Here is a 25,837-nt window from a genome sequence, read left to right as displayed (position 1 = left end):
GAAATGTCATTCTACCCCCATGTGGTAGAGCAGCCCCAACTAGATGCATAATAATTTAGTATTGACATGAACACGTGCACACACACATGCACACAAAGTATGTTTGCCAGGAAGTTCAAACCTAGTGCTTCCTGCTAGATCCTCACTTTTCTTTTGTTATGGTCCACATATGGATGATGCTTATTTGGAATTAGGTCAAAAGAAATCTTGGAACTTCGGCACTCTGAATAGCAGACACAGTCTGCTGCTGTTGTATATGTGACTGAGCTCCCTGTGTGCGGGTCTGGTCTCCAGCATAGCCAGGGTGCCTCACGTTCTGTGTGTAGTGCATGCCAGTGGCCTGCAGATGAATCCATCTAATGCCAGCTGTAGGCAGCTTCTCCCAGCAGCATCCTCGGCTGGTTTTTGCTTTGTATCTCAAACATTTTTGGGATAGGAAGAGGGACAGCAGTCATTCCATAGATATTAGGACTTCTTGGGAAAAGAGAAATGTTTCCTTGTGAATTGAAAACAGAATGTAAACATAGGAAAACAGGCCCCTCAGTCAGAGCAGCTGAAGGACTTTGAAAACTAGTGACTCTGCATTTGGGTTATGGCCTGCCAAGAAAAAAGGCCACCTCAGATGAGGTGAATTTGTTTGCTATTGTTTCAGGCTACCCTGAGATAGCATTATTGAGTCCCAGGGACCAAGGATGTCATCTCCTTGAAGGAGGCCCATTCTTCATGTCCTCTGCAATGACCTACTCAATAAAGGTGTCAGCTGACTAATATGTACCCTCAGAAGTAAGTGTTCAGGAAAGAAGGGGCAAAACTCAATGATACCAAGTTGTTTTAATAATCCTCTGGGCTTCCTGTCACCCTTCTGCATCTTTGGTGCTGAGGACCCCTTCTTTGGGAAACTGACGTCTAGTGTATGGAAAGCTGAGCCGCTCAGTGTAGGCCACACTGCATAGACAGCAGTAGGAGAAATGATCTTTTAGACGAGCAGTGTGTTTTGGGTTTTTTTTTTTTTTAATGTTTATTTATTTTTGAGACAGAGACAGAGGGTGAGCGGGGAAGGGGCAGAGAGAGAGAGGGGGACACAAAATCCAAAGCAGCTCTGAGCTGTCAGCACAGAGCCCAACACAGGGCTTGAACCCATGAACTGGAAGATCGTGACCTGAGCCAAAGTCCGATGTGTATTAACCTACTGAGCCATCCAGACACCCCAGGGCAGTGTTTTTTATTGTGAGTTTTACCAGCCTTACTGAGGGAGAGAGACTGAAGGACACTCCAGGAGGCCTCCTAGCCAGAAGCCTGGTTTTGATTCATTAGCACCCAGCGTGGAGAGTAATTGGTTACTGTGATAAAGGGCACCATTGATGTACATTATCTTTCTCTGGTTTTAATTCTGTGTTATGGGTACTTTTGTTAAATATTTCACCCAAATTTTAGGGACCCTTATGGGTCTGGTTGGGTTAGAAATAGTCTTATTAGTGGTTAATCATCTTAAATTAATGGATGCATATAGGTTTTATGAAAAATTTACTAATATATTGTTTAGTTACTAGAAAGCTGTCACCACTCAGTTAATCCTAGCTGCAGTTGTTTGGTTAGGGTGCCATACTTTCAGTGGGTATATGTTTGGCTCTATTAGCCAAGTTCAGATCTGCATTTGTACAGGTCACATTGTCTTATATATAGGAATTGAGCAGCTAGGTATGTTGGTTGGTAAAGGATGGGACTGTGACACAAGAGGCCCAGTCCTCAGCAACCTGCAAGGGGTTGGCACGCAGGCATGTAACATTTCTGTTGCATCTTTTGTCTTTACAGTGAGAGAAAAACGCAAGAGTCTCTTCATTAACCATGTAAGTGAAGCTGTCTCCTTGTGTTCTTCATAATGATTATACCATGTAAAGAGCTTAAATAACCATGTCTGTAATAGGTGCAAATGGTTCATGTATTTTGTCAGTACGTGGAAGAATGTGAAGAATGTTGTAATGTACTTATGCTCACTTTGGTTTGTAATTGGACAAGCGTGGCTTGGTATTTCCATTGTCCCAAGTGTTTTTGCAGAAGCCACAGACTGCGGTTGTTCATGGGAAGATGTATGTGAACAACACCACAGCACATACCACGCAGGTCCAAATGAAAGCAACTTCTTTTAAATTTCCCATTCTCTCCTCCTCCTACCCCCACTCCCAAATTACTATTTTTCTCTCTGTAACTCACTTCTATTTGAATAAACACAGAATTGTTTCCAAGAGGCTATCTGTCTCCACACACTCTTTCCTCTCCTCAGTTGTTATTTATGGGTCCTCTAGTAGAGATTGTGTGTTCTTTTGTTCACAGAAGAATAAACTTGATAACTCTTTAATTTTAAAAGGATTACAAAAATTCACCTCTTTTGGCCATTCTGAGCAGTATCTCCATCCCCCCACTGGCTGGGCATTAAGTGTCCCTTTGAGATACCTTGTTGTTCTTCCTTGAGCAGCAGGTGCAACTGACTGGTCCCATCTCTACTCCTATCACCCTCCCACTAACACCTCCCCACCTTGTGAGACCCCAGCTTGTACCCCGCAGGAGTGTGGAGACCTTCCACTTTCCTCTCCCTCCAAACTGATGTCTCTTCATTTAGGAAAGAAAACTGTCTCCATGAGGTATGGAATGATGAAGTAGGTAAAATTTACCAAAATAAGTATGCTTATAAATGCTCATGCTGAAAAGAAGAGTGATGCATTTGATCTTACAAGGGTTTTTCTCAGAATTTCTAGACTGTCTACATGTAAGCATTTGTCAACTTTGAAGTTAGTGGCACTGAAGCTATGTTAAAGGGGCTTACAGCTATAATACTGCCTTCTCTGACCTTTGGAAATCTGAACAAAATGCAGTTGAAAAGAAATTCATAAGCTGGGCCCATGTTCTCAAGGGGCTCCCTGCTTGGCCATTAGGAGGTTGGTAATTCCTTCTTAAGCAGTGTCAATATATATATACATACATATATATATATATGTATGTATATATATGCATATACAGTGTTCAAAGGGTCGGAGAGGATGTCAGTAGTTTTTTTTTTTGAGATTCTTAAAGCCTTCTCAAATTTTGAAGCATCAATGCGTAAAGCATCTGTGAAATTAACATTTATGTCACAAGGAAAATGTATGCCTTTCTTTAAAAAAGCAGTATATACCGGGACATAGAAATGAGTGATTTGAACTAATTTTATAAATCCTTAGTTTTCATTTATTTGCCTGCTGGATGCTCTTGGATACTTTCTGACTCATTAGCATGTCTGCCAAAGAACATAAAAGGGAAAGAGAAGAACTGATACTGCAGTCAGGCTACCTTGACATTGCAGCTGTATTAAGGTGTTTTGAAGAAAACAGAGGAACATGCCACCCCGTTCTGATTGTGGCTAGCAGGACAGAGTTGTGCTCTCATAGTGCTAATCTGCAGATCTATTTTTATATTTTCTCCCACTTAACATCACACTTTGCATTGTATACAGACATGGCACACACTGAGTAAATATCTCTTGGGCTCAGAATGTGGATTAGAATGGTAGGCTATGTGTTGAAACCCAGTTCAGCCCTCAGACCCTTACTGTAAAACCTCTCATGTCCTGATACAAAGAGTGAAATCACACAGTGGTTGAAATCTGCTCACATGTACTTGTTCCTATATAAAAGAAACCTCTGTGGTGTCTTATATAACAGATGACTCTGTAGCAGCACAACCTTTCAGTTCATGAATAGACCAGTTGCAAAGTAACATATTGGCTCTGCCTGTGCTGGGAAAAGCCATTGGAATATGCCATTCCAACCAACTGAAATATCATTTGAGTGAAATTACTGCAGATTCATTTAGGCTAAGAAACCAACTGTGCTTTTCAGATTTTGAGACACTTGGGTGTTAGGAGTTAGAGCAGTAGACAAAGGATGAGTCATCATCAACAGTACAGTCTATTGAGTACTTTACTATGTTTGTACCAGGCTGTTCTAATTGGTTTAACCTACTTACTCAGTAACCATGCTGGGTAGGTACTCTTTATCATTTACATTTTACAGATGAAGAAAGTGTGGCACAAGGCAATTAGCCAAAGTTAAGCAGTGGAACCAGGATTGGGACTCAGGTGATCTGGCTTCAGAACTCCCCTCTTAGCTCTCATCCCTATATACTGTTTCTCAGAGGATGATGCCAATTCCTTCCAGTTCCCATTTGAATGGAGGTTTAGCTTGTTTATCTGAAGTTAGAGATTAATTAAATTTTTATAGGATAGTTCATAGGAGTCATTTCTGAATCTGGGCCTTAACTAAAGTTTGTAATCTAATTTGTTGTTAAACTGTGAAATGATGGTTATTCTTTGCCCTTGCTTATAAAACCTCTTTGCTTTTTATTTGCTTTATTGTGAGGGATGTTGTTTCTTTAATTTCTCCTTTGACATTCTGAAGAACCTACTTAATACATGTTGCTAAGATAATCTACAAAGAGGCTACTGTTTAAGAAAAATGAAAGCAGTGACTGTAGGTAAGCCATTTGAGAATGGTGGGGCTGGTCAGCTCCCCTCCTGAATAATGATGACTGCAAGGGAAATAACTTTGACCAAGTGGAGAAGAATAAGATTTTTCTGGCTCCTAGCTAGTGGTACCTTAGTAAGTGGGAGGAGTAGACTTTGGGAACATTCTACAGGGAAAGGATCTACAGTAGAGAATGAAATTCCAGGCTGGAAGAGAGATGGGCCTTTAATTGGCTCAGAAAAGTCAAGACAGTTATAAAGGAATAAGTAAAAGGAGGCTGCTTTTAAAATAATTATAAGTTTTAAAGCTTGAAACCATTCAAGGGTAAAGCTCTCTGGTATTTTTTTTTAATTTTTATTTTTTAATATTTTATTCATTTGTGAGAGAGAGAGAGACAGTGTGAGCAGGGGAGGGTCAGAGAGAGAAAGAGATACAGAATCCAAAACAGGCTCCAGGCTCTGAGCTGGTTGTCAGCACATAGCCCAACGCGGGGCTCAAACCCATGAACCGTGGGATCATGACCTGAGCCGAAGTCGGACGCTTAACCAGCTGAGCCACTCAGGCACCCCGATCCCTGGTATTTTGGACATTAGTTAAATCAGGGTGAATTATACAGATTAATACTCTAATCAGCATCTATGTTTTAGATGTAATTAGTATAACAGATGTAATTAGTTGTAGGAAAGTTTATTATGAAAGACACTTAGGTTATTAAAAGAGGGTTGGGTAAAGAGCTTCATTTAAAGCTCTTATCCAATATTTGCTAGTTTTGGCTTTGCTTTTTCTTTAAGGTTAGCTACTTTAATGAATCTTTTCATTAAAATGTGAAAATCTCTGATTATAAATTGTGAGTGGCATTGCAGGTGTCTGGAGTCTGGAATCACTTTTGAAACTGAGGGAAAACTCATCCCTTTTACTTTGGTCTAATCTCTTGCCACCTGGTGATGGCATACCTAAAGTGAATAGATCATTCTAAGAAGTCTTTAATTAAAAAAAAAAGATGTAAAACGAACGAACCAGAAGTTGAGTGGCTGGCCTACCTTACTCTCATGGCAAAACAGTTACAGTATTTGTCTTAATAATGAAACAGAAGATAGATCAAGGAGCTTTGTGAGAGAATAAAATAACTAGAGAGTATGATTTATCAGTTAAGCAACAGTCACGCTTTTAGGTGGACTTGGAGCCAAACGAATTTTACTCAAGTCCTAGACCTACCACCTGATAATTTGGGGGCCTTGTAAAAGGCTCGGTCTCATAGAATCATTATAATTCCTGGCCTGCCTGACTCAAATGATATAATGGAAAGGAAGGTGATTTGCAGACTAATTTTAACACTGTATAAATATGGCAATGTTATTACTGGTATTGTCTATTGGACTATAGGTAAATTCTGTTTAATTTTCCAAGTTCAATACCAAAACCGATGAAAGTCTTTCTGGTATTTTGAGTATGGATATAGTGTTTTCATAATTGTTAAGATCAGGGTGGAATATATTCTGTCAACTTTGTTTGGGAGTACTTTTATAGAGAGTTCACAGTCCTCGTAAGTAGAATTCTGAATTGATTTCTGCCTTTTAGCTTTGAATGGGAGAAGAGTAAATTCCTTCTAAAATAGTGTCTCTTATGGCTCTAGTTTCCATCTGTTAAGGCATAGACATCAAAGAATGAAGTGAGTTTGATTCAAGAACTGAAATTTTAAAAGTTCTAATCTTGTTTTGCCTCTTTGGGAAATTTGCTCCTAATACAACACAAACTTATTGAGTAACTGTTGTGTTGGCATCAATACAATATGCTTGGAGGGTGTGAAAGAAGCCTCACTAAGATTTTAATCACAGCAAGAATTTAAAAGTCTAGGAAGATGAAAGAATCCAACTTACATTTTGAAATAATTTCAAATTTATAGGAAAGTTAGAGTAATACAAGAGTACAGGATTTTTAAAAAAAAATTTTTTTATAGTTTATTTATTTTTGAGACAGAGAGCATGAATGGGGGAGGGGCAGACAGAGAGAGGGAGACACAGAATCCAAAACAGGCTCCAGATCCTGAGCTGTCAGCACAGAGCCTGATGTGGGGCTCAAACCCACGAACTGTGAGATCATGCCCTGAGCCAAAGTCAGACGCTCAACCGACTGAGCCACACTGGCGCCCCCAAAGCACAGGATTTTTATAGTTCACTAATGCAAGGATACTCTGGTTCTCACACATTCATTCACTTGACAAAGAATGTTGAAATAGGGAACACACTTTTTTATGTTCTCTCAGGTTTCTTTTAGAGGGTCTAGAAATAATGTGTACATACTGATAATGTTGATACAAATGAGAAGTGTGTGTGGGCTGTCACATTTTTGAATGTCTTGGTTATGTCGATAGAACACCTTTACTTCCCTGTTTCTTGCCTGTTTCTTCCTACCCACCCTTCCCTTTCTTCATTCTGTTAACTCTAGTTATGTAACACCATTAAAGTAAGTCTTGTAAAATGTAATGCTCTATACAAATATAGTAGCTGACTGGTAGAATTGCTTCCCTGGTACCTTCGTAGGTCATTTTGAAAACTACATTGTCCTTGTTAGGACAAATGAAGGGGCCACTGAACCAGTGTTAGGCTTGTGCTAGAAAATTCACAACATGTTTTCGACAGGAGTTGCTCTGTTTGAAACCCTGATCTTTTGTATGTACTGTTAGGATCTCATCTGTGAGTAAGCCAGCACAAGTTCTTAACCACGGTTATCTTGTTTTCACATTGCTTAGACATTGCTGTATGGATGGAAGGAGCTGTTCTTATAGGACCTCCGTCTGTGACTTCCCAGTTCCTTTGTTATCATTCACTAAGGGTAGAGGGGACACAGCTGTTCCTCACATGAGCCAGACAGGCACCCTCCTTACTCTGCCACTTTTTTACTTCCTTGCTCTCTTTGTTTAACTTCATCACCCTGCTTAGAGACTTCTGGAGTAGAGAAAGCAAAGAAAAAAACATGAAATCTGAGAATGAGCAAGGACTTTGCCAGAAAAGCCCTTTAAGAAGTAGACTGTCTTTCCCCTTCCCTTTAAGCAGAGGTTCCCACCCAGCATCCGTGTGCTTCAGTCTGTTCTTATACTTTATGGAAATGTTGTTACACATATATATGTCACATAAAGTTATATGTGTTTTATGGTTATTTATGTTATATAGTCCTATAAGCACATATAACTTTTACACACATTTATATTTAACTTTTTTGAAAAATTTCAAACTTCTAGAAGTTGTAATAATAATACAATAAATTCTCATATACTATTTATCCAGATTCACCGGTTTTAGGCCAGTGTTTTATCACTTTCTACCCATCCTCTGATCATTATCCTAGATTATTTTTTCCAAATGTTTGGGAGTAGATTGCATCATTTCCTTTACATCTTGATACTATACTGTGTATTTCCTAATAGCAAGGATATTCTCTGTATAACTACAACATTGTTATCAAAATCAGTGATAACATTGATTTGGAGTGCCTGGATGGCTCAGTCAGTTAAGTGTCTGACTCTTGATTTTGGCTCGTATTATGATCTCATGGTCATGAGATCGAGTCCTGAGTCAGGCTCCACACTTGGGCTTGGAGCCTGCTTGGGATTTTCTCTCTCCCTCTTCCTCTGCCCCTCCCCTGTTTGTGCATACTCGCTCTCTCTTCTCTCTTCTCTCTCTCAAAAAAAATTAAAAAACAAAAGAATTTAAGATTGATAAAGTTTTTTTTAATTAACTAACCATAGTCTAGCAGTGTTAAATGGCCCCATAATAATGTCCTGTGTAGCATGTTTTTCCTGGTACTGATTTCAGTTCAGAATCATACATGGCATTTAGTTGATGTGTTGCCTTCCGTGTCCTTTAATCTGGAGAGATCCTCAGCCTTTCCTTGTCTTTCATGGCATTGATATTGTTGAAGAATACAAAGCCAGGTAGGTTTTTTTTTTCCTTTTAAACAGACTTTTTCTCAATTTGGATTTGTCTGAAACATTTGCAGCCAGAATACTTCATGGAATCCTCCCTTGTCCTTCTTAGTGCTTCAAATCTGAGACACAGTACCCATCTGACTTCATTGGTGATGTTGATTCTGATCACCCTGCAAGATGCTGTCCAGATTCTCTACCATATATTTAAACTGCTTTTCTCCTGCCAACTAATAAGCAGTCTGTGGGCCATGCAAACATCCTGTTTCTTATCTCCATCCCCTGTTTAACATCTATTGATCATTCTTGCTTGAACCAGTCTTTATATTTTGGTTACAAAATGCTAATTTTCCAGCTCCACTGCCTCCTCCTCAATGATGAAGCAGTCATCATTCTGTCCTCAGGGGAGCCTTGTTTTCCCATCCGCCTATTCTACCATCCATCCATCTTTAATATGGACTTCTGGATTTCTGGTTTTTTTCAGTGATTTATAGCCATTCCTGTCTTCAATTATTTTGATGCTCACATTTCCCTAGATTTGTCCAGTGGCAAGCTTTTCAAACTGACTCTGTGTTCTTGTGGCATGCCCCTATCATTTTGTCCGTCCTTCCTTCCTTCCTTCCTTCCTTCCTTCCTTCCTTCCTTCCTTCCTTCCTTTTTCTTTCTTTCATTTGTTCTTTCTCTCTCTCTTTTTCTTTTTCTTTTTTCTTCTTCTTTTTCTTTTCCTTTTCCTTTTTGGGCAAGGAAATAATAAATAATAAAGCCCTTGCCAAATTTTTGGCACAGTAAGATATCCTAGGCTCACCTTGTCCCTCTCTGGGTCAGTCCTGGAAGTAGCCATTTCTGTAGGGAGCCCTGGCTTGTTTTTTCAGTCAGTAGCCAGTGTTAGACACCCGAATCTAGACTCCATGTGTACTCGTTGCCACTGTCAACACTTCTAGCTGGCCCACTCAGCAGACATAACTAGGAAAGAGACATTTTAAAAAACATTAATTCATACTCCTACCTTAGTATCCAGTTCTGGTCCATCCCATCAGGTTTTTTTCTTGCTTTTGGCTTTTGACTATTTGTTTCCTTTTGTGAAAATTTATTTATTTAATAAATAATTATTTTTTAAGAAAGCTTTATGAGTTATAATTTACATGTCATAAAATTCACCGTTTTAAAGTATACAATTTAGTGGTTTTTAGTATATTCATAGAGTTGTACAACCATTACCATAGTCAATTTCTGAACATACTCATTTACCCCAAAAGAACCCTTTACACTCATTCGCAGTCACTCTCTGTTCTTCATCTCCCCCCAGCTCCTGGCAACCACTACTCTGCTTGCTCCTTCGACAGATTAGTCTGTTCTGGACATTTCATATAAATCTAATGATACAGTATATGGCCTTTTGTGACAGAATTCTTTCACTTAGCATGTTTTCAGAGTGCATCCATATTGGAGTGTATATTAGAGCCCCACTCCTTTTTATGGCCAAAGACTATTCCATTGTGTGGATAGACCACATTTTATTTATCCAGTCATCAGTTGATGGACATTTGGGTTGTTTCCACCTTCTGGCTCTTACCAGCAGTGCTGCTATGAACATTCTTGTATAAGTGTTGTGTGGACATATACTTTCATTTCTCTTGGGCATATGCCTACGAGTAGAATTGCTGGAATATATGGTCATTCTATTTTTAACATTTTGAGGAATTGCCAGACATTTCAGAGTAGCTGGTCTTCGGATTTTAACATTGTGTTTGCAGTCTTAGGAATTCAGTTTTAAACTCTGATCAACAGTAAGCTACTTGTTTCTTCAAATTACAGCTCTTATTTTTTCTTTACTTTCTTTTTATTTTTTAAACTTTTCCTAAGAGAAGAAATGACCTTCTGGAATCAGAAATGTTTTTACCAGTATAACTGCATTCATTGAGAATTCTGAAGGGATGTTGCTTAAGAACAACTTGCTGTAGAACAAGAACACTTTATTAGGAGTCAAGTGGCCTGAGTTCTGATTGTTCTGATACATCCTGCTTTGTGATGCCTAGTTCTTGTCTGACTTGGGAAAGCATTTTGCTTCTGTCACCCATAAAGAGGAATGATATCACTTGTCTCCCAGAATTGTCTCACAAGATAGTTATGAATGGTAATGGAGATAGGATATGTATAGGCCCTTAAATAGTTGCATTGTGCATATTTGAACTTCTGCGACAGTTTTCTGATTATGTAGAAGAGTGAGCTCAAACGAAACAGGAAAGAAACTTGAATTTTTTACATTCTGAGGCAAGCCTAACCTATTTTTAATTCTCTGTAAATTAAAGTTTTACCTGCCTTGGATGAACATCCATTCTACCTTACCCCCAGTATTCTGGAAAATGCTCGTTTCCTGCCCCACTCTACCCCAGAAGTACAGCCTGGACTACATATGCCATTACCTTTAAGAAATGAAGTAACAGAAAAATATTATTTGGCAAATGAACCAGTTTCTTTTGTGGCTGAAGCAGTAAGTAAACCCTATGCTCGTTGGTGTGCAGAAGCCTCCTGAGGGAGCAGGGGACCCTGCATGGCCCTCAGTGCTGTCAGGAGACCCCTCTACCTCAGATGATGCCAGGTCTAAAGGATTATAGTTCCGCATTTTGCATCACAGCCAGAACTTTAATGAGAAAAAGTACTTCTCGTTGTAGAGTCAGTACACTGAGGTATAATAAAGCCGTGATTTGACCTGGGTGAGAAGTACATTATGAATATAATTATTTTGTGGTGACAGCATGCATGACTCACAATAGAGCAAAATTTGACCTCAGTGTTGGCATTTGCCCAGTTTTTGTTCTTGAGATCCAATGTTGGTTTATTTCCTGCTTTCATAAATGAATGATTTTGTCTGCTTCTGTTCTTAATTCCATGGATGTTTGCTTTTTCTTCTAGTCTTTTAGTCTTTTAGAACCTGTAGTCTTACCCTGCTATTAAAAAATTGATCCTGCCAAAAGCTATTCGGTCTCCCTTTTTCTTCCCATGGAATAGTAGTTTGTTAATACCTTGAGATCAGAGCTGAGGGGTCTTTGTTTTCTTTGGTTTCTTTTGTCATTGTGTCTGTGAGACCTGCAGTGGTATGGGAAGGATGCCAGTGGAGTTCTCTCTTATAGCCCTATTCTCGGCTGTGAGTGCTTCTGTGCTCCTGGATAAGTACCCTGAGTTTATATGGGCTGGGGAATTGTACAGAATGTCCTTGTATCCACTCTGGATTGGCTGTGACTCTGGTAAAGATACTTTCTTAATCCAATGAGGAAACTACCACACTCTGCCTTCATGATTTTGTCAGACTGTCTGCACACCGTGAGTGTGCTGGTGGTGGTAGGTGGTGGCAGTGACCACCTCAATCTCTTTTTCCAATGCTCATGTGCTCTTCCTACACATGTTTGCACCCATCAGGCCTTCAGTTAATTCTTAATAAAGGAATAATGGTGCAAATTTCATTTCTCTGTGCTTTGAGAATCTAACCTTCTCAATCAAGGTCATGGTTTACTCTCCTTAGTATTAAAAAAAAAAATGAGGGAACTTTCATTTTTAGAGAGTACATTTATATCGTTTTTCCCCCCAAACTTTGCCAACTTTTTTCCTCTACTACTATTACCTCATATTTTTTAATGCTTTATTTTTATTTGATCCTTAACAAACCCTACGAAGTAGTAGGTCAGTTTTGTCCAACCACTGAAAATGGGAAGTTAAAGCACAGAGACCAAGTGTTATTAATGACTTCATAATATTTGTTGAGCATGTTCGTGTGCTAAGCACTCCACATATTGTCCTGGTAGAGCCCTCACAGTGCCACGATGAGGGGTGGCTTCTCTCCCTATTTCATAGATGAAGACATTGAAGCATACAGTGGCCTTATAACTTATTGCCCAAACAGGGACGCTACTAAGTGTGAAAGAGGATGCTTTTATTGGTTACTCGGGGACAACAGGGGCAAATTAGGACTGTCCCTAGCAAGCCAGGATGTCATCATCATCCTACTTAACTAACTTGCCCAAGTTTATATAGCTCATCAGTGACAGAGCTACATCCTGAACCCTAGGCTTTCAAACTCCAACCATAATCTTGCTTCACCTGTCCTGGAGTGTCTCATCCACATTAGCTAATTTCTGGCAGGACCACAGGAGAGCCAGGACTTTGGCCCCTGTGTTCTGCCAGCCACTGCTGCACCACAGTATGTTCTGAGCATGTAATTATTTCACTGCCCAGTGGCATGGGCCCTTGCCATGAGCTCCTGTTTGCCAAGTTGTTAATAGATGGCACTCTCCTTTCTGCTCTTGGTAGGAATGCATGGACTTTGGAGTCAGTTTTGTTTCCAAATGTGGCTTTGAATGTAGATTTGACCTTGGAAATGTTACTGAATTTCTCTCACCTCCTTTGATTTATCTGTAAAATGAGAATTCTGCCTGTCTTGCTAGGGGTTTGTGAGCTGTAAATGAATACTTATAAAGTATCTAGAATACTGTTGGCTCTTATTTGATGACTGTTAAATAAAAGCTGTTGTTGTTACTGTCATCGTTTAATTAAGTCTAAATGTAGTATACATGGAAGGAAGAAGTGAGTGGTGACCTGGGGAGATGAAGAGATGATAAACGTCCCCTTCCTGCAGTGGAGAACCTCTGAATCATTTAAGTAGGGAGGTGACATGCTCTGATTTGCTTTGTAAAAAGATCACGGTAGCATCAGAGGAAGACTGGTTTGGAGAGGAATGAGCTTAGAGGCAGGATGGTTTTTGCAGTAATAAAGGTTAGAAGTAATGGAAGCCATTCATATACCAGTTAGTAGCTGCAAAGATGTAGAGGAAAATGCTTTTGAAATATAGTTAGTTAGGAGGTAGAATCAGTAGTACTTGGTGCAAGGAGACCAAAAGAAAGCCAAAATATTCTTGAATATTTTGTGGATTTCTGGTTTTAAGCCATCATAATTGAATAGAAGAAGAGATTAATTTGTCACTTGAGGCCCTACAAGGAGCATTTAGGGGGAGAGCTCAGGAGAGAGGCCGAGCCAGAGAGGAGAGATTTGGGGCTCAAAGGAGAGCAGGAGGAAGTTGAACTAACAGAAATAGAGCAGGACCCCCTCGGGGGAGAGAGCACAGAGAGGCTAAAAGACAGTCACCTTCCACTGAGTTGAGAGCAGCAGAGTCCACAAAAGGGGTCTGAGTAGCAGAATGCTAGAAAGAAGCTGGGAGGGAGCGAGGCTGGAAAGTACTCATTGCAGTAGAGCCTGGAGCTCTTTGTGAATGGATATTGTGTGCGGAGTGTGAGCCAACTTCTAGAAAATTTGAAGAAGTAGAGTCATTCACTAGCCCTGGCCTGGAGAATGTTAGGTCTTCCACTGGAGGTGAGTGAGGCAGTACTACAGGTTCAGTTTCCAGGGAGGAAGAAGCAGTAAGGTGAGTGGCTGCTTGCCTGATGGCCTCTCAGTTCTCTGAGACGCTTGCTGCCTGTGGGGAGCTCAGGGTAAGGCAACAGGCAGAGGAACGGAGAAGGTGGTGAGGGAGGTTGGAATAGTTGGGAGAAGAATTTCTGGTCATTGTTAGAGGGTCAAGAGGAGGTCTTTATCGCTGGACCCCCATTTCTCTTTGTCCTACACTTAGATTGTGCGTGTGCACGCTCATGTGTGTATATATCTTTGTATCTGTCAGACATCTGATTGGAGTCACAGAAAGGGATAATCTCATTATTTGGGACACATGATAACTCTTCAATAAAATCATCTTAAATATATAGTCCAGCAGTTGTGTTAGTGGATCATGGTAGAAGTAATAGGTTGTTTTACGCTGTGGACATGGTATGAATAGGTGGACTAGATGGTCTTCACTCCAGTTCTGAAGTTTTATTCTACACATTTAGTACTTAATTTGTAAAATACACACTATTTCAAAGATATAAACTTTTCTTTCTCAAAATATTTTGAATAGTAGTTTAAAACTTATTTCCTTAAAACCTGTAATTGGGCATCTCGCTAATTAGACTGTTCTCTGCTCCCCTTCCAAGCAGTTTATGGTTGGCATTATAGCGTCTACTCTCTCACCAAGATTGCTGTCATTCTTGGTAGCATCTGTCTAGGCCGACTAACTATACTGCTATGCCCTTCCTTCTCCAATAAAGCATTGTCTTTGTCATTTTCTTCTATATACTTCTAATTAATATGTTAATAGCCACCAGCATCAAACACATTCTTATCACTTTTTTGACATGTTTAATGTACTTTTGCTGGCCCTGCTCTAAGCACTTTACAAATATTAACTCATCTACTCCTCATAATGACCCTGTGAAGTAGGGTCTGTTATCTTCATCTCTGTTTTACAAATGGACACGGAGGTGCCAAGAGGCAGGCTAAGCAGCTTGCCCAGCTCAAAGAGTTAGTTATGGCCAAGGCAGGTTCACCCATGGGATTGTGACTCCAGTGCCTGTCCTCTCACCTTCTGCTCCCCAGCGCACCATGGCCGTAGCATTTATGGGGAAGGACTGGAGCCCAAGGGGAAGAGTGTATATGTGCCAGACATACACATGTGCAAGCATACTGACTTTTTAGAATCATGGGACAACTAAATTAACGTCATATTATATGATATAATGCTAAGACTGCACTCTGTGCTGATTAAAAATATTTAACAAATTAGAACACACTTTTCTGTGAATATCCATGTGTCTCCAATGCTTCAGAGGCATTGCAGAATGTCACGCCATCCATGTTGCATGACACACACAGTAGTGCTGCACATTAGTATTGGTGCCTGGCTGGTCTCTTCCTTCTGCTTCACAGAACGGTTCAAAACAGAAACCAAAGTAGGAAAGCAACCCCAGAGTCCAGAGCTCTTTTGCTACAGGCTTCTAATTATTTCAGCTTTTTAGTGATGTGAATTTCAGATCCAGAGAAGTTTACATTCTCTGAATCTTGTAGTCCTGACATTCAACACGAGGCACCCTGCAACTAAAAATCTTCATATCTTAATACCTAAGAGTTGTTTTCAATTTTGGAAACTGAGATGTAGTTCAAAAACTTGGTTGATGTTCCTCTGGCTAATTGAGGGCTTTGGCACACCAGCCATGAATTCTAGGAGGCTGTGCTCTGCGGGGCTGGTTTTGAGTTAACCCTGACCCTTAGGGACTGTTGTGTGCTCTGGGCTGTGCCTGTCCCTGGGCTCACAGGAGGGAGTTTCTTAGACTGTGAAGGGAGACTGTTTCCACCTGAGTGCATCTCATCTCCTCTCATTGACTCCAATGCTCATGCAGTTCCCATCACATTTTAATCTTGTGAAATTTCTGTGAGAAGGAATAGTTGAAACTACACAAAAAAAGAAGTGAGTTATTGTTGTCCTTTTGCTTCATGTTTGGGACTATACCTAAAATTACCCCGTGTCTCTGAAAATTCATTAACACATCAATTAATTACTGAATTTTGGTGTTAAACATAGTATCTGTTGAGATTTTTGTTTGTAGTAGATTTTTGCACCCATGAGGAAAATTTCATAAGACCTTTAATAGCTATATTACATTCTGAGTTTTTAGTGTGTCTTGTGTGCCTTAAATATGATTGCTATAAAAGCTTAAGAAGAGAAAGAATTTTTAGTGACTTTGGATTGTCTTAGTGAGAATGTTGTAATTAACTTGATGGATGTGAAAATGCCATTTTAAAATTGATATGCAAATTGTAACTTGATCTTTGCAAGTTTTCTTTGTGCCCTTTCCTTACGTAGGCACAGAACAGTGTGAACTTAAGAAGGAAAGACCAAGAACTGAATTTCCTGACTTTGGTGATTTCCTTTTGACCCACATGCTGTTTATATAAAACCAGTACTAGGGAGGGTTATAATGTTTCAGTAGTGCAGTGCCCTCTAGCCGTGATTTAAGGAACTGGATACTTCGAATAATGACTATTACCATTTTTTGTTTAGTTTTGAGGGGAGATTCTATTTATATCATTGTTTTTGTATGTCTTAGGCTATTGCATATTTTCACAATTTTATTACAAAGGAAGTCTTATTAAATCAGAAGTAAATTTTAAAGTGTGGAATAGGGCATTTGGTCTCTGATTAGCTTAAAGGCTTCCTTGTAAAGTGTGGACACAGGATTTTTTTGCAGTTTGGTACTTGAGGCAGACAATCTTATTATGCCTGAGGGATTATTTGATTATTGGTTGCTGGAAATGCCACTTGGACTGTCTACATAGCACCAGGCAAATGGGAACTTTTTTGGGTGATGTGATTGTTTTTTCCTTACTTGCTTTTGAACAAGAGTTATCTGGAGTAAAGTCTCCTAATCATATCGCCCACATATTGTCAAAAATCTACCTACTATTCAATTAGATGTCATCATTGTATTATTTAAATTCTGTTTTATTTACTAATACCTTTCAGAAGTAGTTCTCAGTTCTGAAGTTCTTTAAAAGAGCTCATATTTTATACATTTGTGAAAAAACAATCATAAGACTGAACAGGCACCACCTGACAGTCATTCATTGGTTGTATTTTCCAAAGTATCAGAAATCATCCCCCTTAAAATGTCTTTTGCTCCTAAAAAAGGAATACTTTTTTCTTTATAACTTTATTTCCTGAAATTCAAGTAGATTAACCAGGAGATCTAAATTTACATTGGTTGCATTTTCCATGGCCTCCAAATCAGCTGTACTCCAAGAATAGAGAAAATGGGTACAATTGTCTCTTGGCCTTGATCTCTATGCATATGCTGCCTTAATTAGAGGCTTTCACTGATGTACAGAGCAGTGAGTTTCTTGTTTTACACAGGCCCCAGGGCAGGTGATTTTTATGGACTCTGTAACACTCTTTGATGCTTGGTTGCAAAAGAGTACTGTTCTCCCACTGAAGGAGGCTTGGGGCTAGCAGTGGTTTTGGTGACTTTTACATGTGGAAGAACAAGGAGTTTCATTGTAGGAAGAGAGTATTTTTGTACTGTTCTTGCTGGTAGTATTAATATTTCTTGCTAACACATTTTTCCTCTGTGGTCCGATATTGAGTTTAAGGGGATGATGTTTTCTTGGAAGAATTTTGAGCTCCATTTAATTGTCTTTGTTTGTTGCCATTGTTTTCTAGCATCCTCCAGGACAAATAGCAAGGAAATACAGCTCCTGCTCCACTATTTTCCTAGATGATAGCACAGTCAGTCAACCAAACCTCAAGTATACAATTAAATGGTGGGTATTACACAGTTTTACTTAACTGAATGCTTTTTCTACTCCTTAACCTGACAGCTAATTGGTTGGTTGTGGGGTCTGAGAGTGGTAAGATTGGACCGGAGAAAGCCATTAACTCTTCAGGAAATCTGTGAAAAAGTAACTTTGGTAGTTAAAATGTGGGGTGTTCAAAATATTTGTGCACATCACCAGTTACATAAAAGCAAATTTAAAAATTATTTCAAATGTAGATCAAAGTATATATTTGATTTCTTTGCATACTTCCTACCTTCCCACTTTTTTAAAAAGCCATGCTGGAGTAACTCTGCTAATATTTTACCTTTGAAAGAAAGCGGGGCTTCTGTGGTCCCCTTTAAGACTCGAGGCTACAGTAGAAAGCAGGCCTGATAGTGAACAAGTATTTGCCCAGAGTCAAAAGATCTGAGTTCTGATACTGACTCTCTCAACAACAGGGAGGTAAGACCCTTCTCTTTGTAGCCTTGTTTTAAAGGGGGGTTTAAGGGAGGAAGGAGAGTCTTTGGATAAAATCCTTTCCCTTTTGGGCTTCAGTTTCCTAATGTTAAAATGGAAGATAAGAGGAAAGGAACACTGTTTTTTCTTTTATGTTTTATTAGCATTGTGATAATAATGACCTTTGACAGAGAAAGGTCACAGAAAACCTATGTGCTGAGGTTTGTGGTCATCAGTTCAACTGCCAAAAACCTGGGGTATTTAATTTCTATATGTGCTTAAGAAATTACACATTTAACAACAGTCCAGGTTAGTATATGATATAAATGTTTTAATTTTAAATAAGAAGTATTCTTTCATTTTAGTGGCCTACGTTTTCAGACTTAGAAGCCCTATTCTGAGTGTGACCATATGTGACAATAAATCACAGCCTCAGTTAGGCAGCGTTGACTGTAGCAGTCTTCTGTGGACAGCATCCACACCAGGGGGTAGAGAGAGATGGAAGATGGAACCACCTTGAGAGAAGCTGCCTTCTCTCCTGAAGGGTTGCATGTTTTCTAAGATCTGAGTAGAAATGTAGCTTCTTCCCTTATTACCTTGGCTTTTAAGAAGGGCCTGATAAATGACAAGTGGGCATAAACCCAAACAGTCCATGATTTCAGCTGGGAAGAGGTATGCATGTCAGAGCTCCATAGTGTGTGACCTTGACTAAGCCACTTCCTGCCTTTGTGCCACGGCTTACTGCCAGGACATAGGAAGTACATTACCTCTTGGAAGTATTTTCTAGAGTAAATCACTAGTAGTTATGGAGAGGAGTAGAAAGCCCTGAAGGTCTGTGTACCATGTGGCTCCTGGCATCTGCACAAGTTCCAGAGAGCCCAGAACAGGAGCTGCTAACTTCTCTTTAATCCTGGGATCCTCTCTGACAGCAAGGGAGGCCAAGTGGAGCAGAGGGCACCTTTACTTAGGGCCGTCAGGAGCTCTTGGGTTTAAAAATGGATCCTACTCACTTGCTAAACACTTTACCCTTGGGTAACTTAAAATTGCCACTGACTGTGATATAGACACTTGGGAGCCTAGTGGGGAAACTGGGTAACACCTGGATATGTCAGTGTCACCTAAGTTACAAATGTTCTGCTGTGCAAATCAGTGGTTCCAAGCCCTGGCTACACCCTGGCATCACCTGGGAGCTGAAAAGCATGCTGATATCAGCAGTTTAATGTCTCGCCATACAGCCCTGGTATCTGGATTTTTAATATCCTCCCTAGGAGATTGTAGTAGGCAGCCAAGGTTGAAAACTCCTGATGTAAGTGGACAGTTCTTCTCCCATCCCCCACTAAAGTTCCTTGAAACTTTTAAATTATAGACTAATACATGGAGGAAAAAGCTGAAAAGCTGTCCCACTTAAATAGCAAACTGTTGAAACAAAACATTCAGTGTGGATACTATGACTTCCCTGATCCAGAAGACACTTCCTTTGCACTACCTAAACGTGAGAGTCCTTCAGTCAGTAGTTCATTTATTTTTAAAACTGCCTCCCCTACCCCCAAATGTGTATTTTGGGCCTCGGAGCAGGGTGGACCCTAACTGAAGTAGGAAGATCAGAATCCTTCCCTATAATCCTTCTCACTCTTGGCTGGGTTATAATGAAGGAGCTAAAGAGTAAAAAACATTTCAGGGTGTTAGCAGGCCTGGGTGAGCTTCAGCCAGGGTCTTTGAAGGTGTAAGGCGAAAGGGATACTCAGAAGGGAGACAAGAGTCAAAAAGTGGGGTAGGAAGAAGCTAAATCTGAATGCCTCCTGTTCTAAAATTGTGCCTAAAACTTATCTTGCACCCATCAAAAGGAAACCCCTANACATAAAAAAAAACCCCTTTTTTCTTTTTTTTTTTTTTTTTTTTTTGCTTTTTCTGCTTTCCCTAAACCCAAGGCCTCTTCTTGGTCCCCTATCCCCAGACATTAAAAATACCAAAATCATTAATTTTTTAAATGTTTTTATTTATTTCTAAGAGAGAGAGAGAGACAGAGTGAGCAGGGGAGGGTCAGAGAGAGAGGGAGACACAGAGTCTGAAGCAGGCTTCAGGCTCTGAGCTAGCTGTCAGCACAGAGCCCAACGCGGGGCTCGAACCCACTAACTGAGATCATGACCTGAGCCGAAGTTGGATGCCCAACCGACTGAACCACCCAGGCGCCCCCCAAAATCAATCATTAATATAGTTGAGCTTCATTGTGGACACGGTGAGTATCTTTGAGCTGAACTTCCTTCCTGAAAACCAAGTATGACCTTGTTTCTTTGAGAAAATCCTTTGAGTTCTAAGCATCGATTTCTAACCTAAATTTTAAAAGAAACCCCTTTAAGTTGTGGGCTGCCAAAATGAACACATGTATTTACAAATTCTAGTTGAGGAGTGCATGGAGGGCTGAGTGCTGTTCTAACAGTAAATGGAAAGTTGAAGTGTCAAAAGTTGGCACATTCTGTGCTCTTTCTTTTCATAGGCATGATTTCTGTTTTGACAGCTTGGATTTCCCCATCTTTCCCCTAAATGCCAACAGCTGTGGTACTGAATTTAGGGTTTGCTAACCACCCCCCCATGCCTCTGCAGCTGACCTCTGTCTCCCCTCCCGACCCCCCAGCCAGAATCCCCTACCGGACATAGGAATGGTGATGAAAGGGTGGGGGGCAGGCAGAGCCCCACTCACATGGCTGGCCAAATCATCTGTGGTCCTGGGCCTCTGAGGGTTGGACAGCAGCTGCTTGCCCACCTGCCTCCATCCTTGGCTCAGCTCCTCAGTGCTGGCAGAACCCACCAGCTCTTGGTCTTCAGAGGTTTTAGGCTTGTCACATGCTTTGCTGATTTAGCTCTAGGCTCCTACAAGTACAGTGCCAACAGTCACAAATCTGTTTTGCTTTCTTAGTCAAGAAAATAGCATTTCTTTATTCCCAGCTATGTGGAAAAGCAGTTGAGCCAACCCTTTGATCCAGATGTACTTCTGGTTTGGCTCTAGCCCATCTTTGTTGAACCCTCACCATTTTCTGAGTACGTGTCAGAACTGACCAGGCCTCCAAAGCCTGAAGTGTGGGACTGAAGCAGTTTTCAACTGACTGCCCTTTGCCCCTAGCAGTTACTTCTTCCAAGATGATCGACTAAACTGGCCTATGTTACTGTACTGTATGTGAATTCTGAGCTTGGGTTTCTTACTTTTTGGTATATAACCTCAAGTGGAAATTGTCCTACAGTGTGGCTCTATTTTTCATCGAGGCCTAAGACAATGATAATGTCCAGTCTTGCAGTCAGCTCAGGAGATTTGGAGGATAGTGACCTTGGGGCCCTGAAGATTTTAACTCAATTTGTAGAAGCAAATTATGAGATGCTTGAGATGAAATTATCGACAGGGGAATAACCATGATGATAATGACTTTTGTTTTGGAATTTTATGTTTGAAGTAATCCTTTTGTATATTTCATTTGGTTATAATAACATCTCTGTGATATAGGTTGCATTGTCCTAATTTTATAGATGAAGAAATGTAGGCTCTGGGAGATGAATGAACTATCATAAATGAAGGATCCAGGTTTTAAACCCAGGTTGTTCCAACTTCCAGTCCAGGGATATTTTTCCTATATCACACTCCACACAGAGGAGGCAAGAACCACTATCTTTTTAATCAGTCAAAGTGAGTAAAGTAGTTACTACACCAAATCATATGAAACATCAGTCTAAATCTGACATTAGATTAGAAAGCAGTCACACAGCATGACTATTAAATGAATTAAGTGGTAATTTCAAACTTTTCCCCAAAGGCAAGTTGTTAGAACTAAATAGGGGGCAAAACCATTATACCATTCAGAAGTCCTGATGTCCAGTGTCTGAACCTGAATTTTTCTCATTTGTGAAATAGACTCAATAAGATCTGCTGCTTTTAATATCAAGGCTGTTAGTGTATACTTGAAAACAGTATTATTATGGTTGGTGGTGGTGGTGGTGGTGGTGGTAGTAGTAGTAGTATTTAATTCTGAAGCCCTTTCACTCAAGTTACAATTCCTTCATTAGCTTAGATGCTCTTGAGTATGTTAGGATAAAGAGAATATATTGCCATTTGCTCATGAAGACTTTTAACACTTATCTGAAATTATTTGAATGAATAGATCTGGAGAGGGATTTGGAAGACTAGAGATTTCTTGTCTGTTGTCATGGGTAGTCATAGGTAAGCCTCTGAGCTATTTGAAATTCAGCGCTGAGCAAGCTGTGTGTAGGACTGAGCTCTCTACCTCCATGTCATGTCTGGATGGCAGTTTTTGTGCTCCAACTACCCAGAACACAATCTGATGCAGCCAGTTAGCAATATTCTTAGAAACTTAAAAAGTAAATTTTGGTCTCCTCAATAAATTTTAAAGTAAAACAAAAATAGTGGAATGATGTAGACAGCTTACAAAAGAGGAAATTTTAAAAATTTGGCCAGTTAACCTGAATAACCCTGCCAGTTTGATAGGTGAAACTCAAATTGAAAACAAGTACACTTTACCTATCCAATTGGAGAACATTTTTTCAGAATATTCAAGGTGAGTGTCACCAAGTGTAAGGTTAAAACAGACACTGATGGGGAAGTACACTGGTACATTTTTTTCTGCAAAAATACTTGTCAGTGAATGTAGAGAGCCTTCAATTATTAATAACTTTAGATTGAGTTATTCCCATTACAGAATGTTTTCTTATGGAAATAATATAGTCATAGGTTGCACAAATACTTGTCTCTGAAAATATTAGTTTGGTGTTATTTATAATTGAAAAATATTAGAAACAACTTAAATGTTCAATAGTAGGGGATTAGTTAATAAATTATTCAGTAACTATATAAATGGAATATAATCAGCCATTTAAAGTCCTGTTTTTCAAGTGGTAAGAAAAATATTAATGAGGGCAAAAGTAGGATATAAACCTATTTACACATATAATTGAGAGACAAACACAGATATCTGTATATCTCAAGTAGTCCTTTTTGGGCAGAGGGTTTACTTTTTTTTTACACTTTATATATTTTCCAGAAGTTCTACAATATGAATATAACACCTTTTAAATCAGAAAAGCATTCTTTGAAAAAAATATTCAGGGGAAGAGAGTGTCTTCATTAAATTCAGATCCTTTAAAATATAAATTGAAAATTTTAAGGTAGTGTTACAAATAGAATTTATAGTACTATTTTACCAAGTGAATGAGTAAGTTAGGTGGATTGCCAAGAGATTACTGATATAAGAGATAAAAACAGCAAACCATTGTGGGTGAAACTCATATTTTTGTGGCAGTATAAATAAACCAAAAGTTTTCTAAACTAGGAGGTAATAAGTTGGAAATTTCTAAAGGTGCTTGATTTGCACTACCTGTTTTTTACATAGTGTCTATATTTTACAAATGAAGAAAGCTTAAAATTTCAAGTAGAAGGAGAATTTGTTTCTAAATACCTCTTGAAGTTTTGGTGTTTCTGGAAAAGATTTAATAATTGCTAGGAATAAGTACAAGATTGATTTACTTTGAAGAATGTGATTTCTTTTTAAAAGTGAATTTCTTGATTAGCATTCTGCTTTAATTGGGACTTTCGAGATTTGATTGTTTGACTTTTACTTAAATTTAGATATTTATGGTCAGACAGATAAAATATAACACTTTGGATACACTTATGAAACATTGAACCCTGCATTTTATTTTACAGTGTAGCTCTCGCAATATATTACCACATCAAAAACAGGTATGTAGATGATTAATTTTGTGCTACAAATATTATACATTATCTCCTATTATGTTCTCTCTCTCTCTCTCTCTCTCCCTCTCTCTCCCTCTCCCTCCCCCTCCCTCCCTCCCTCCCTCCCTCCTTCTCTATTAGATCTACTTGCTTCAGCCTTTATATTCTCTGGTTATGTTTTCATGACGTTTCTAGAGTTAGCATAATTTACCAAAACTTCCCAGGTAAGTGCCAAACTGCTTCTCAGAGGAAACCAAAGGGGGTGTTTGTTTGAAGCTAGCAAAACAGAACGCATCTTCTTGGTAATGCTCAACTTTCCTCTTCACTCTTCATTTCCTGTATAATTTGTTTAAACATTCTTTTATAAAATATTATTTTAAAAATTTACTATGTGCAACTTTAGCATGAGAAAAAATGCTTATAATTTTAGATCAATAGGAGAAATTATGGTATAAATTTATATATAAACTATTTTAATGTAGTAGAATCCTCTCTGATATAAGCAAGTCTGGAGACAATTTAGTTCACTGAAAAACTCAACTGAAACAGAAAATCACAGAAAAATAATTTTAAAAATTTAACTTAAACATTTTATCTCAACATAAAATGTGTAAAAAGTACATTCACTGTCATTTTTTAATGCAGCATCAAAACTTTTGTTTTGAGCATGGGGCATTGGTTTGAGTACCAAAATGACTTTATTTCATAAGCCACACCGATAATTCATCCTTTCCATATTTTTTTAAATCAGTAGTGAGAAAACTTAAGACGTTTTTAAAATAATTTGAGTGTAGAATCTTTCAGGTTATGACCACACGTAATCTACAACAAATTTATTTTTAGTGATAACTTTTTATTGGGTGTTTCCAAAGCATTCCATCTTCATTTTCATGAGAATAGAGCCCCTCTCATTGCAGTCATATTTCATTGATTGATATACAACATTTTCATATGTTACATGAATATAACAATAAGTACAGCTGGTGTGAACCAATCCTGGAAACAAGAACAGCCACCTCATGGGTAGCATGGCTGTCAGTGGGTGGGAGCCACATCACCTTCAGTCTGCTTTACAAAGGGGACATTGTAGATTTGTGGTGAGTCAGAGAAGTGGAGCTTTGATGACAGAGCTTCTAATGAATGAACAATGTTATGGGAAAACACAAATACCTGGAAGCAAACACCTGGAAAGATATTCTCTGCAATCATCTTTTTCTGTATTGTAATTGAGATTCATAGTTCTTTATGGTGCTTGAGAATTTTGGTTGTAATAACTTAGAAAATAGAGCATAGTGGAACTTTGAACCTTGCCTGGAATAACATATCAGTTAAAGTACAGATTTTGTCTTGCTGCCTGTTTCTAAGAGAACAGTTCAGACTTTCAAACATTTAAGTCTTACATAACACTTTAATACCACTAGTGAAACTTGATTGTGTTCTTGAATCAATTTTGTATTAGCATCTCTAAGTGATTTCTCAGTTCTTTGACTGTTATGCATCTCAAAGTTAATTTATAGCCACAGCTGGAAATAATAAGATCCAGCTTTATTAAGTATTTACTCTGGCCACCTGTTTATATGCATTAGCTCATTTAGTTTATAAAACAGTTCCATGAGGTGATACTGATATTATCTCCATTTATCTTAGTAAAAAAGCTAAGGCACAGAGAAATTAAATAATTTGCTTACAATTGCAAAGCTAATAAATTGGGGAATTGGGGATTGAACCCAAGCAATATACTGAGACATTTAATCATATAATCTACTGGGTTAATGGTGATAAAATGGACCAAAAGTTAGTGAGTAAGAAGTGGAGAAAATCCAACTAAAACCAGCGAGTGTTTGTCAACAGGTTTGATAAATGCACAGATTGTAACATGAAAGTCTTTGGGAAGAGGTGGCACGAGTATGCAGACCTTTTTCTTGATAAATCATATTGGCCGAACCCCTGGAGCTGATGATAGATCCAGTAGCATGATAGAGAGGGTGCTGACAGCTGGGGTACATAGCTTTCAATGAAAGTGAGAGGAAAATCCATTTCTCAGAGAGGTCAGTTTTT

At 39.0% G+C, this 25,837-nt stretch overlaps 1 protein-coding gene across 2 annotated transcripts in view; it reads left to right on the top strand.

The window, feature by feature from the left end:
• The window catches only part of CCNY (cyclin Y), a 317,839-nt gene that overhangs the window by 254,116 nt on the left and 37,886 nt on the right, over positions 1-25,837 (top strand). For both annotated transcript variants that reach the window (XM_077771716.1, XM_077771717.1), the window contains 3 exons: positions 1,813-1,847; positions 17,495-17,595; positions 23,750-23,785. In XM_077771716.1, coding sequence (XP_077627842.1) covers positions 1,813-1,847; positions 17,495-17,595; positions 23,750-23,785 — 172 coding nt within the window. The remainder of the gene's footprint in view (positions 1-1,812; positions 1,848-17,494; positions 17,596-23,749; positions 23,786-25,837) is intronic.

Source organism: Crocuta crocuta, unplaced genomic scaffold (genome assembly GCF_008692635.1).
Source record: "Crocuta crocuta isolate KB4526 unplaced genomic scaffold, BGI_CrCroc_1.0 scaffold457, whole genome shotgun sequence".
Lineage (NCBI taxonomy): Eukaryota > Metazoa > Chordata > Mammalia > Carnivora > Hyaenidae > Crocuta > Crocuta crocuta.
The sequence above is the reverse complement of the archived record's forward strand: the minus strand, read 5'-3'. Positions and strand labels throughout refer to the sequence as shown.